The following is a 12,500-nucleotide window of genomic DNA, read 5'->3' as shown; positions in this document are numbered from 1 at the left end:
CGCTCGTCTCAGAAAAAGCCTCCTCTAAAAATAACGGCATCAGGTTTGCTAAAGGCGCTACGGCATCAAAGTCAAGGACTTTTCAAGGAGGTTTTTTTTTTTTTTTTTTTTGAGGGGAGGAGAGGGAGGGAGGGAGGGGGGGAAAATGAAATTCAGGGACTAATAATGATCAAAAATGTTACAATGCCATGTTTTTCCATGAAGTGCTGCACTCGACGTTGCAGCAGGCGGCATCTGCCGCCGTATGACACAAATATCAACGTTGTCGTGATGCGACGCGTGGATGCTTTAAAAAAAAAAAGAGGTGGTTCAGAGAGCGTGCCGGTTATACGTTCACGTTTTCACAACTTTTGATCGAAACTTTGAAGCCGACGTGGAACAGGAGGGGCTGACGGTGCTTCCGGAAAATGTCAACAATTCAAACATCCACAACTACTAAACACCTCCCTTTGCCACGACTTAAATGCTATTCTAACTGAAACAAATTATTCTCAAATATTTTCAAAATAATTGAACGGCCTAATTTTTTTTTTTTTTTTTTTTTTTTTTTTAAACGTACAAACAAAGGTTTCGAGGTTCAGCTTGAATTGCTGTTGAAAGGCGTCGTTGGTCGTCTAGCAGCTAAAGAAAGTAGCCGGCGAAGATCTCTGGGTGAGACGAACCCCGGCTGTCCTTGACGCTTCGTCATACTAACTTCCTCGGTTAGTGTCATATGAAAAAACAATTACGTTGATGAATGAGGACGTCGCCGCAGATACACAAGGCTGCAAATGCAGGATCGCGAGTACGCGTATGCAGACAAATCGCATTGTTGCTCCGGGCGGAGCTCGTGTAGATCGGTGAACAAACGCCCTGAGAAGGTAACGAACAAGCGGCTGGCTGTTTGCTCAGCCAGTTTTGTTGCTACCCGACGGGACTGAGCTGCTGTGTGAGCAGTTGTGCAAATGTGTTTCAAGGTGTGAGCGCGCGCTCGCGCGCCCGTGTGTGTGTGTGTGTGTGTGTGTGTGTGTGGGGGGGATGACTTAAAAACCCTTCTTCCAAAAATCCTCTCGTTGACCTACGCTGCTGCTGCGAGACCTTGTGGCGCTCCAGACAAACAAATCGCTCAAGACGCACACAGATGGGTCACAACCATGTGACTTACGGCCCTGATAACTGCCAACACAAGTTATGTACGTCATCACTCCAGCCGGATACACACACACACACACACACACACACACACACACACACACACACACACACACACACACACACACACACGCTCGTGAGAGAGGGAGGGAAAGAGGGAGGGAAAGAGGGAGGGAGGGAAGGAGGGGGATGGTGCCAGGCTGAGTCAGAGAGAGGAAAAAAAAAAAAAAAAAAAGAGATCAAGAATGGCAAACTCTGGAAGCGACATGTGTGAGCAACTAACATGAGGAGTGAGTGTGTGTGTGTGTGTGTGTGTGTGTGTGTGTGTGTGTGTGTGTGTGTGTGTGTGTGTGTGTGTGTGTGTGTGTGTGTGTGTGTGTGTGTGCGTGCGCGTGTGCCAGTAACAGAGAACATGTGAGGCGCAGGAGGAGGGAGATGTGGCGAAATGAATGGAAATCACCAGAGCCAGCGGTCTTCAGACACCCAGCAGGAATCGCTTTCTCTAGTTTACACCTGCTGCTGCGCACGCACACACACGAGACACACACACACACACACACACACTCACACATGCATGAACCGGAGCTCGCCGGCTTGGCAAGCACAATCTGCGAGGCTGTTGTTGTTGTTTTAAAGCATCGCAGCGCGTGCATAAACTCTCATAAATATTCATGCCCATGAACCTGGCTTGCTGCTTTATTCATGCTGGGTATGAGTACAAGAGTGAGAGAGACGGAGCGGTGGGGGGGTGGGGGCGATGGAGAGAGAGAGAGAGAGAGAGACAGGGCAGAAAAAAAAAGAGAGAGAGTGCAAAGTGAGAGGCAGGGAGAAAAACAGATGGAAATGAGGAGCGCGACTGGGAAAGAGGAAAACGAGGAAAGAGAGAGGGTGATAGAAAACCACTGCTGACTTATTTACACTCTGTGCTACACATAGCAATTAGCCCACATGAAGAGTGTGCACGTCGCTGCCACACCTTCACGCACACACATGACACTGGTGAGGGTTACGCCAGTTCAGCGTGCAGTAATTATGTCTGCCACTTAGGGGCAGCATCTACATAACCTTAACCCTAACCTGCCCTTCACACCTCAGCAGCAGGAGGAGGAGGGGGGGGGGGGGGGGGAGGAGGAGGAGGACGAGGTTGGTGGGGGGTGGAGGAAACAAACACAGGCCTGCGAAGGATTGCTGCCATTAGCTTCTTAACTTCGCATTCGTCCAACCGTTTCACTGACCACCTTTTCTTTCAGCGCTCTGTGGCTTCATGATTTGGTGTTTGAATGCACAGAGAGGTGACGAGTTTAGCGTCTTGCTGGAGAACATTTGAATGAGAAGACGCAGCGTCTGTAGCCGGCGAACCTTTCAAACAGTCCCGGATAAGAGACCCTTTCGCGAACCAGCATCTTAAAGAAAGCGCTTTCCAATGTGGACTGAGCGGATGAGATCTTAATGCCTCCTGTACTCTGCACTGAACGCTTGTGATCCACTCTCACATAGGACAGATGTTGAACATGTGGCATTATCCCCCACATTTAAATATCGGTGTGTCTCCTGTTGCTCTGTTCAAATCCTTTGGATCCTCGTATTAACTGGCCATTGAGTCTTATCAAATAGTTCTGTCCTAACATAACCAACCCTGAAGTGTAAAATCAGTAGACTGCCCCGTTAGGATCAGCCAGACTAACTCTCCTAATTAATGTTCGTCTCCTCTCCTCATGTCCTCTTCCTTAATCTGATGTCGCTTGGCGTAAAATATTATTTACACCTCGCTCGTCCTTTCTTTTTGCTCCTCACGGTGTTAAAAATAAATCTGTGCATACATACATTTATATCTTCATGCACAAGCAAACACGCGCAGAGGAATAGAGTCAAGAGGTCAAATTGCTCCCTGCTGTGTTTGACACCTAGCGTGAAGGCAAGTTAATCCTACAGACACTCTAATCCTCACGCTGCATGCATGCGTGTGCGTGTGTGTTGTAAAATGTGATGGCATTGGACCATTACCTTACGTCTCTCCCTCTCTGGGTTGAAGGTTCCCAACCATGACTGCATCTGTGCAGAAGAGACACAAAATGGAATAAAAAGGGTGAGGGCAATTATTTGGGAAAAAGTTTGCAGGGATTTCATCACTGTAATCAGATTCATCCTCGACGGGAGTGGCATTGTGCGCAGAGGGGCGGTACCTGCAGTGGCAAGTTGGAACAAATATCGCACCAATGCCAAAACCCTCCACCTTCTCACCCACCCTGGCAAAATTGCCCAATTCACACCAGAGTGCAGAGCTTAGAGGCATCGGGGAGCATTTAAACTGCTCCCACCATCTCACGAAATCTGATCAGCTTCAGTGCACACAATATGACAGAGGAAAAAGAAAACAAGGGTTGCGGGGAAAAAGGGAAAGAGATTTTTTTTGTTGTTTTGTTTTGTTGAAAAAGTGTTACAGAAAAGGGGGGAAAAAAAAAAAAAAAAAAAAAATAGAGCAAACGTGGCAGATCTCAGATCTCGGCAAAGAACGTGGGAATACTTTTCGCTCTTCCTCTGCGTCCTCTCTCTGGGGAACGAAGGGAAAATGTCAACAGACGCGCGCTGCGAGAGACACACACACACACACACACGACTAGGATTTCTAATGGTGGGACACAGAGTGGGGGGTGGTGGTGGTGGGGGGGGCATAGGAAGCCAGAAGGTTTATGTAACCCAAGACATCAGAGGCAAATCTCTGGAGGCTGGAGCTTCATACGCATGCACAAAAAGGCAGCATGAACAATATGCGCTAACAGCGCCTCTGTTCTGCTATTTATTAACTCAATGTTGCCATGGTTTCTCTGCGCTGACGTGATTGTCGTTGTAAATGTGTTTGTGACCGTGGCGTGTTTGTGCAGAGCAGTGGGGTGGGGGGGGGGAAAGAAAAAACAGCCAGCCATCGGTCAGCAGACTCAACTTGTTCCACAGCAGCATTTCGCCGTCCAACCGAGCACCATTATCAATCAAAATCAACAAACCCTGATAATAAGTGGTGATATCATCCGGCTTCAGCCAGGTCTCCGGTGTGTGCGCCCGGCTTTTGATGCAATCTCTCTTAAGCCACGCCACCGAAAGGCTCGCAGTTCAGCTAGTTAAGTGTTGAGGCGTGAGGCTTAGAGGGGAAGGAGTGGGCATGTACAAATTGCATCCGTAAAACAAACACACCACCACGCTCCCAGGTCTCTCTGTGTGGCCTGAAATGACTCATTAGCTTTCAAATCCCTCTGGTTACCATGAGCTCACACAGTCACTCAGGACGTGTCCGTGTTTTTCTGATTAATCCCGGTGTAAATGGCTTGGACTTGGTAAACCCATGATCTCCGGAGTCATTTCACCTCCCCTTCTCCCTGTATCTGCCTAAGTGGAAAAACTTCTCCGTCCAGCTAACATCCCACCTCTCTTCACTCAGCCTGCTTTTCTTTATCCTTTTCTCCGTTGCGTCGCCACCTACCCTGCTTTCAAAGCTTTTGAAATTCTTTCAAGTGAGACAGCCTGCAGCTGAAAAGAGATAAGGCTTGAGCTCTTCATAAATATGATAGAGAAAGCAAAACGGTAGAGTGAAGAGGGGGGAGGGGGAGGGAGGGGAGACATGGAGGGGGAAAGAGAAAATGAGTGGGAACAGAGACAGACGGAGCAGGGAAAAAAAAAAAAAAAAAAAAAAAAAGGAAGGAAGGAAAAAGAGATTGAAAGTAAGGAAGGTGGGAAACGGAGATACAGAGGCGGGAGGAAGAGGGAGAGATAGCCGAGTGCTGTGAGCTGAATGAGTGATGAGATGCAGGTTGAAGACCAGCTACATTCATTCATTCTCTTTATCACAGTCATGATAAAGAGCTGTGTAGTCTCCTCTGCTTCCCCTGTCCCTCCGCTACCTGCTGTCTGTCTCTGTTCTCGTCGTCTTTCTGCAGCCCGGCTATCTGCGAAATCTTTCTCACTCCCCCGTCCAAACAAAGAACGCGAACGTTCGCGATGGCGCTTCATTGTGAGTCTGATGAGGCTCTGGCCTCATTCTCCTTTACTCTCGTTTTTGTATTTGAAGATTCACATCAGAAGCCCACACACATATTGTTTGCGGCATAAGGTCTGCCAGCGCTGTGGCACTACGGTCGCAGCGTGTGGTGTCGTCACTTCAAGGAAATGGCAGCTATGTGAACTTCGTGGAATCCTGCCTCTCGGTTTCTGCTGCGCCCTTCCAAACGAAAAGCAACACAAAACTACACGAGGCGGCGTGGAGAGCGCATCAACTACATCAATTAATCAACTCGTTATCGACACAATCTGACTGATCTCATTATAAAATGTTGAAAAAATATGCTGATCACGTGCGTACAGAGAGCCGACAGTGAGCGCTTCGAATAGCTTCTTTGTCCAAAAACCCAAAGTAGTCAATAAACCTCCCATTTCAGGAGGTGGATCAAATAAATGCTGGACATTTAACATAATTAATAAATTAGAGCCATTACATACAGAGTTATAATTAGACTTTGTGGCCTCTGTGTGGGTTAAAAAAAAAAAAAAAAAAACTCGTAAGCACATACACACATGTGCATGTTTAATTTAGAATCTCATTACAGCGAGATGCCATGGCGACATCCTCAATCGGGTTGTTTGGTCCAACCCAAAAAAAACTAGAGCATTTTATATTCAGTCATATAAAACAGAAAAAAAATAGGACCACACACACACAAACACACAATTCTACAGTCAAAAAGTCAGATGAGACAAATAATTTGCAGCTTTAAAAATTATTAAGATTCTGCATCTTCCATTGGACGCATGTTGACCACTCACTCTCTCATTGGCCACACAGATGATCCTGGCGTAGCAGCAGATCATCAGGAAGATGAGGCTGAAAAGCGGCACGTACCATCTGCAAAGCACAGACACAATCCATCGGTTAGAAAATTCAAGATGAGCAACGTTATTACAACATCATATCTGCCGTTTTGTTCTGGGGTGGTTGATTTATTTTGGCTTCCTTGTTGTGTTTCAGAAGGAAAAAATAGGTTTGGAGTACACTCCAGGCCAAAGGGAAAATCAATGCTATCACATGAAAAATATTTAAAGAAAAAAATATATATATCCAGACAGGATTTCATTTCATTTCTGATGCACAGGTGCAGTTTAAATATAGAGATAGAAACAGACAGTGAGGTTTGACTGTCAATTTTGAAACATTTTCATCAGTATTTGTGCTTGCCACGGGGTCTTACAATGCAAAGCAGTTCAAAAGTCTAAAAGCAAGCTGGCTCACATCTACTGATCCCAAACTGCAAGAAATAGCACCTGTAGGACCAGCTAATCCCACCAACGTGTTCTGGACTCCCCCCTCCCCCCCCCGACTCATCTCCATTTAGGAAATCTGTCTTTGACTGACTCGCATCTACGAACATCCAACCCTCACCCTTAGTTGGGAGTCCTAAACACTGATTACGCACTGCAGCCCTATTTCATTATCATTGGTTAAATTAAGAGAAAATCAAACATTTTCTTTCGTGACTTTAGCGTTACATTTCCTAGAGCATGTCAGGTCCATTTAGCGAGATGCTGTCCCCATTGGCTGAGCGCTGCCCCTGTCCAGCACCAACATCCTGCCACCCCCGGCCGACTCCTGTTGCCTGAACGCTGGCAGCACACAGTGTGTCTCGTAATGTTAGTGTCTCTACCATGCCTTGTATTTTGGATGCATTTATACGCTCTGTTTTTGTTTCCTTTTTTGTTTTCCGTCTTGGGAGTATACAGTTGCATCGCCCTCTTACATCTGCCAATCATTACCACATTCTACAAAAGGCTGTGTTGTATTTTTATGTATTCAAGCAAGGGTTTGTGTCTGTGTTAGGGGTGAGGGTCAGTGGATGTTTCACTTAAAGTCACTGTAATTCATCCTTTACCGTACCGTTCTACACAGTTTGCAACGAGCTGCGAAAGAAAGTGAAGCACTGAGCAGCTAAAACAGCATTTTTTTATTTAAGGAGCCCAAACAAGAGCAAATAGAGAGGTAATATTTGTTGTAGCCGGAGGCACGACTCTGATTATAATCTAGCTCCCAAACAAAGAGATCGCAAATAAGATGCTGTTTGCTAACAAGTTGGCTAAGTCAACTGAAAAGGTGATGATGCTGTGTACATAACTTGTTGAGGTGACATTGTTTTGCTGGCTGACACTGAACGTCATTATTCTATATAGCTGAAACCTAGAGGACAGTAAGTAGAGTAAGTAAACAGATAAGTGGAAAAGACCTGACTAAGCACCTGTGGACCTTTAGGCACATAGTTTCAGTGGGTCGAGAGGCAGGCAGAGACTCAAAGATCAAGTCAGCAGTCGCAATACCGGAAATGCATAGCGTTCCTCTGTGATTAAGGGTTGCCAATCAAGGGAGGCATGGGAGACTATTATGACAGGTATTTCTGAGCCGATGAAAGACAGCGAGACGAGCGAGGGAAATGAGGTGATGGCTTTGTTGGAATGGCAGCCTTGTGTTATGCAACCTCTTGGGAGGTGATGTAAGCTCCGAGGAGTTTCAACCTCTCCCCGTAATCACAAAACAGGGCTTTGTCTCGCTTTGATAGACAGGTTCCTGGCCACCGCGTCTCTGTTCAGCCCGAGTAACTATGGAGAAGTCACAACCTGAGCTCCGCGACACCAAAGTCCTGCCGAACACCTGGCAAAAGCAAAACGAACCTACGTGATGAACACATGGAAGAGTGAAGAGGAAGGCCTTCGAGGGTAATTGTAGCACTAATCATGATTCAGAAGCAAAACATTCAACTGACCTTTAAAAATAAGGACAGACTCTGAATCTGTCTGCGTCCGTTAAATACATGGACACGCACTTTCAAAAGAAAATAGATTGGAAATAAAAAATGTCTCGCGCCATGCTTGAAAAGCCCGTGGCATGTGCGCTAAAAACTGCGTCTTTTAGAAGTATCTCAGACGGCAAATACTAGGTCCTTGGCCTAATTTAAACTTGCCCATGCTTGTCTTCCACGCCTGAGGACTAAAAGAAACTCACTGAGCATTATCAAATTAAACCTTTTATTGGCAAGGGAAGCTGAGGTGGTAGGCGTTTGCTTCAGTGCAGGAAACAGGGACAGGCTGCTTTATACAGCATGTGTAGCACGTCTTGTAGGGGACATCAACATACACAGGATGCTCTCTCTCTTTGAACGTACGTGTGTGTGTGTGTGTGTGTGTGTGTGTGTGTGTGTGTGTGTGTGTGTGTGTGTGTGTGCGTGCGTGCGTGCGTGCGTGCGTGCGTGCGTCCACGCAGGTTCAATAATGGCATGGGACAATGATGAAAGCGTTTCAGGGGAGACCTGTGCGAGCGTCACCTCAGTGTGATTTAATAACCCGCTCTCCGGAATAAACAGCGTCCAATTACGCCAGCGCACGTCCCGTTAATGATGGAAAGACGAGCTGGGGGGTGGGCGGCTGGCGGAGAGGGGAAAGGAGGGGGTGGCCTTTTTAACGATAGTGTGGGGGGCTGTGAGGAGGAGAGAATGACGGGCGGCAGCTACAAAGTGCTCTAATTAGCATGATAATGATCTGCCATTAGAGTCCGCTGTGCTCTACAGCTGAGCACTACCCGGAGAGAGAGAGAGAGAGAGAGAGAGAGAGAGAGGGAGAGCGAGCGAGCGAGAGACAAGACGGAGGGAGAGAAAAGATTCAGAGTGGGGCCGGGGATGATAGAAGTGAGGATGCAAAGGTGGATGGATGAAGGCGAATTATGGCTCGGGACCAGAAAGAGCAGAAATAAGAAAGAAGCTTTGGGTGATTAAAAGACATTGAGAGGGATAAGGTCACAGTGGAAATGAAAGGAACAGAAAGGAGCCCAGCAGATCTACCAGGGAGGGATGGCTAGAAATACAGATAACCACGGCGGGGTTTTGAGAGGACAACAGTGAGCAAGAACGGATAGCCTGAAAGTGGCAGAAAGAAAGATCATCGCAGACGTGCACAAATTCAATCACTCGGCCTTAGCCTGGCCTTCCCTCCAGTAGCGCTCTTGGAGTGAAGAATGAGGGCTGGATGAAAGAAGCCTTAATTGAAGTGCTTGGTGGAAGATGAGAGCAGGGTAGGAGGCCCGTCAGGTTAGTGCTCAGCTGCGGCCGTTAACTCTGACCCAGAAGATCCTACCGCAGAGCGGAAGATCACGATGTACCTGTTAAACCACTCACACCGGGAAGGACGACCTGAGACAGGGAGAGGGAGCGGCACGAAGACAGGAATGAGGAGCAAAGTGTGTGGGGCGGAGGTTGCGCGTCACTAAATCCACTAATGCATAGGTCCAATAGAAACAATTCTACAGGCTCTATTTTATCAATCAAAGGAGCTTTCGCTAGTTTAATGGTGGATAATCTGAGCGTAAAATAAGGTATCGTACCGGGTTGTACTTTTAATCCAATTTAATCAAAAGTGTGTTTTTGGGGCGTGACGTAAAAATACAAAGGGAAAATGAAAAAGCTCGGAGATTGCTCCCGTTTCGCGCAGCACCGTGAAAAGGGAGGAAGGAAAACTACAACCATTCGTGAGTAAGTATTCGACATCAGCACCTGAGTCACACCTGTTTTTGTGAGTACTGGTATACTGGTATGTGCGTGTTTCAGAAAATTCACGCTAACATGTAACAATGGTAAATATCTGTTGTTTAGCAGGTTTAATGTTTTCCATATTACAATTTTAAAGTGATTGTGTGCTAATTAGCACGAAACACACTGATCCCTTTTTTTTTTTCGATCTTTGGTTAGTTCTTTTGGACAAATAGAAATTTTGACCTTGGAATGGAAATTCATCGAATAGTTAAGTCATGAGTAATGATGGGACAAGATTTTGGAGTATTCGTTCAAATCTAAAAACATCTCAATATATGCGACTGTCGTTATCCCTTATTTCCCGTTTTTTTTACCAGCGCCTGTTTGTAATGCGTTACTCCTGTCAGAAGGTGGCAGTAAAGCGCCTAAAAAAAAAAAAAAAAAAAAAAAAAAACACCATCAAACAACATAAAGAGAAGAAGAACATGTTGCTACCAGGATCCGGAGCGTTGTCAGGCAAAACTGGGTGACGCTGTGTGTTTATATTCCACGGTGCGAGCAGGAGAAACACGCGGAGACCAAAAAAGACTAAAGGTTTCCGCGTGGTGCGTCTTCAAAACATAAAGAGGTAGCTAGCACATCATCAGTCTACCACGGCGAAGCACCGACGAGCAACAGTCCATCCGCTGATCAATAAAGTGTAGTGAGTTTGATGTTAGGCGAATAGTCAAATAATAATAGAATATTTCAGAGCAAATTTGGAATATTTTTCGCTCGAAATGCCGAACTCTATTCACGAGCTGATAAAGATTCCTCCTTCGGGAACGTTGAAACTCTGTGATTTTGTGCAAAAATCCCCCGAGCGCGTGTTGATACGTCAATCTGGACCGAAGCGGCGGTCTGATCGAGTGACTGATAAATTATCCATCCTAAAAGCAACACGCCGAAAACATCCCGGTAATTACGAGCTTTTCATTTGTGAATGTCCTTTTTTGTGAATGTTGTTTCTCAGCGGTATGTCAGACCGGAGCCCATGAAACACCGACGGGGACCTCTAAGAGCGGTGACTCAGCTAAGCTCCAGCGCTTCCAATTGCTGACTCAACCCCTGAAACTCTGCACCTCCATCACACGCCGCTGTCCTCTGCTCTTCATTCTCCTTCCTCTTTCATCCCCTTTCACACCCTCCTCCTCCTCCTCCCCCCCTGCCTCCTCTGTTCTGTCTGCGCGCTTCGCTGAACTCTGATGAAGACACACTACGGGGCGTGGGCAGAGACGAGGACAATCTATTTCTCTGACTCCTTTCCTTCCCGTCCTGCTATGCCGCCCCTCTTTCCTTCTCCTGCTGAGTAATTCCCCGGCTCTCTAACTGTATGGCGTATGTCACCCATCCCGCCTTTTTCCACTTTTCACCTTTAATACCGCAACCTCTGCCCTCTGACGAGCTGTCAGCTGGCTGCGTGTATTCGAGTGTACGTGGTTTTTTTTTGTTTTTTTTTCCTTGACTGGTGCTGCCTTGGCCTCTAATCTCTCGTCTGGTTTGATGTAATTAGAGCTAATGAAGATTCCCTGATCCTCTGAGCGGCTCGTCCCCCAGGGCCACGACAGCGTGGAAAACTAGAGAGAGCCTGGGAGCAGAGGAGCACTGATAAAAGAGACACGGGCTCGTTTAGCACAGCTGATAGTGATGTGTTGTTCTCCCTGTGTGTGTGTGTGTGTGTGTGTGTGTGTGTGTGTGTGTGTGTGTGTGTGTGTGTGTGTGTGTGTGTTTGTCTGCGTGAGTCTGTTTCTCGGTGTATGTGTGTGCTTATTTGTTTAAAAAGATTGATTCCCTGCTGATGCTGCGAGCAGCAACGCGATTACCTTGGCTCATAGCGAAGTGTTGTTGTGTGTGTGTGTGTGTGTGTGTGTGTGTGTGTGTGTGTGTGTGTGTGTGTGTGTGTGTGTGTGTGTGTGTGTGTGTGTGTGTGTGTGTGTGTGTGTGTGTGTGTGTGTGTGTGTTAAGTGTCTGCACCGGGGGATTGGCAGCGCCCTTGCAGACTTAGGGCCAGTTGCAGAAAGCAGCAGACAGGCGTAATCCTTCATAGCCGTCCTAAACACTTAAATACACAGTGTAGCAACTCCCCCAAATCTGACAAGGCAGACATGGGCACATCCACCCCCCCCTCCACCCGCCACCCCCCCCCCCCCACACACACACACACACACACACACACACACGCGCACAGGCACACGCGCACACACTTCTTGGCCTTGCACCAAGAGGGGAAAAAACCCCGCAGGCTCCCCTGACATGCAACCCTTCACATTTCCCCGCAGAGACAGCCCTCCTCCTCCCTCCTCCTCCTCCTCCTCCTCCCCCCCAGTGGGGGGAAGCTTTGATGGCGGCGCTGAAAGGGTCTACTTACATCCCAAATCTCCAGGCTACGTGATCGTCTGTGATCCAGCTGGGGAAAGAGAGAGAGAGAGACAGAGCGAGGAAAGAGAGAGAGCGATGAGGGGGTTACAAAGGAAAAGGGAGAGCATGAGCGGAAGAGGGACTCGTGTGACTGCGGAGGGGAAAAAGCTGCGCAGCTGTAGCTATTAATAAGCCGAGAGTGGAAAGAGAGAGCCGAGCCCGGAGATTAAGGCTCTGTCCCAATTCTCATTCCACCGCCTCCTCTTCTTGGCCTCTTCCCCTTTTCCTCACCCCTTTAACTGCCCGCCAAACAAATAATGCCTTTCCTATACACCGCAAGAAGCGGAGCGTGTGAGGAGGCGTTTTACCGAGATCAGATTTGCTGATAATTGCCAATTTTTATGACGGTAGGCGCCTGTC

General features: G+C 47.3%; 1 protein-coding gene across 2 annotated transcripts in view; it reads right to left on the bottom strand.

Moving 5' to 3' along the window:
- The window catches only part of LOC138625827 (cyclic AMP receptor-like protein A), a 55,053-nt gene that overhangs the window by 28,546 nt on the left and 14,007 nt on the right, over positions 1-12,500 (bottom strand). For both annotated transcript variants that reach the window (XM_069707034.1, XM_069707035.1), the window contains exons 8-10: positions 12,091-12,129; positions 5,944-6,022; positions 3,136-3,183 (exon numbers count right to left, since the gene is read on the bottom strand). In XM_069707034.1, the coding sequence (XP_069563135.1) occupies positions 3,136-3,183; positions 5,944-6,022; positions 12,091-12,129 (166 nt within the window). The remainder of the gene's footprint in view (positions 1-3,135; positions 3,184-5,943; positions 6,023-12,090; positions 12,130-12,500) is intronic.

This window comes from Brachyistius frenatus, unplaced genomic scaffold (genome assembly GCF_029030835.1).
Source record: "Brachyistius frenatus isolate BFR_SWC_R1_liver_20210118 unplaced genomic scaffold, ASM2903083v1 Contig_66, whole genome shotgun sequence".
Taxonomy (NCBI): domain Eukaryota; kingdom Metazoa; phylum Chordata; class Actinopteri; family Embiotocidae; genus Brachyistius; species Brachyistius frenatus.
This window is presented reverse-complemented; position numbering and strand designations above follow the sequence as displayed.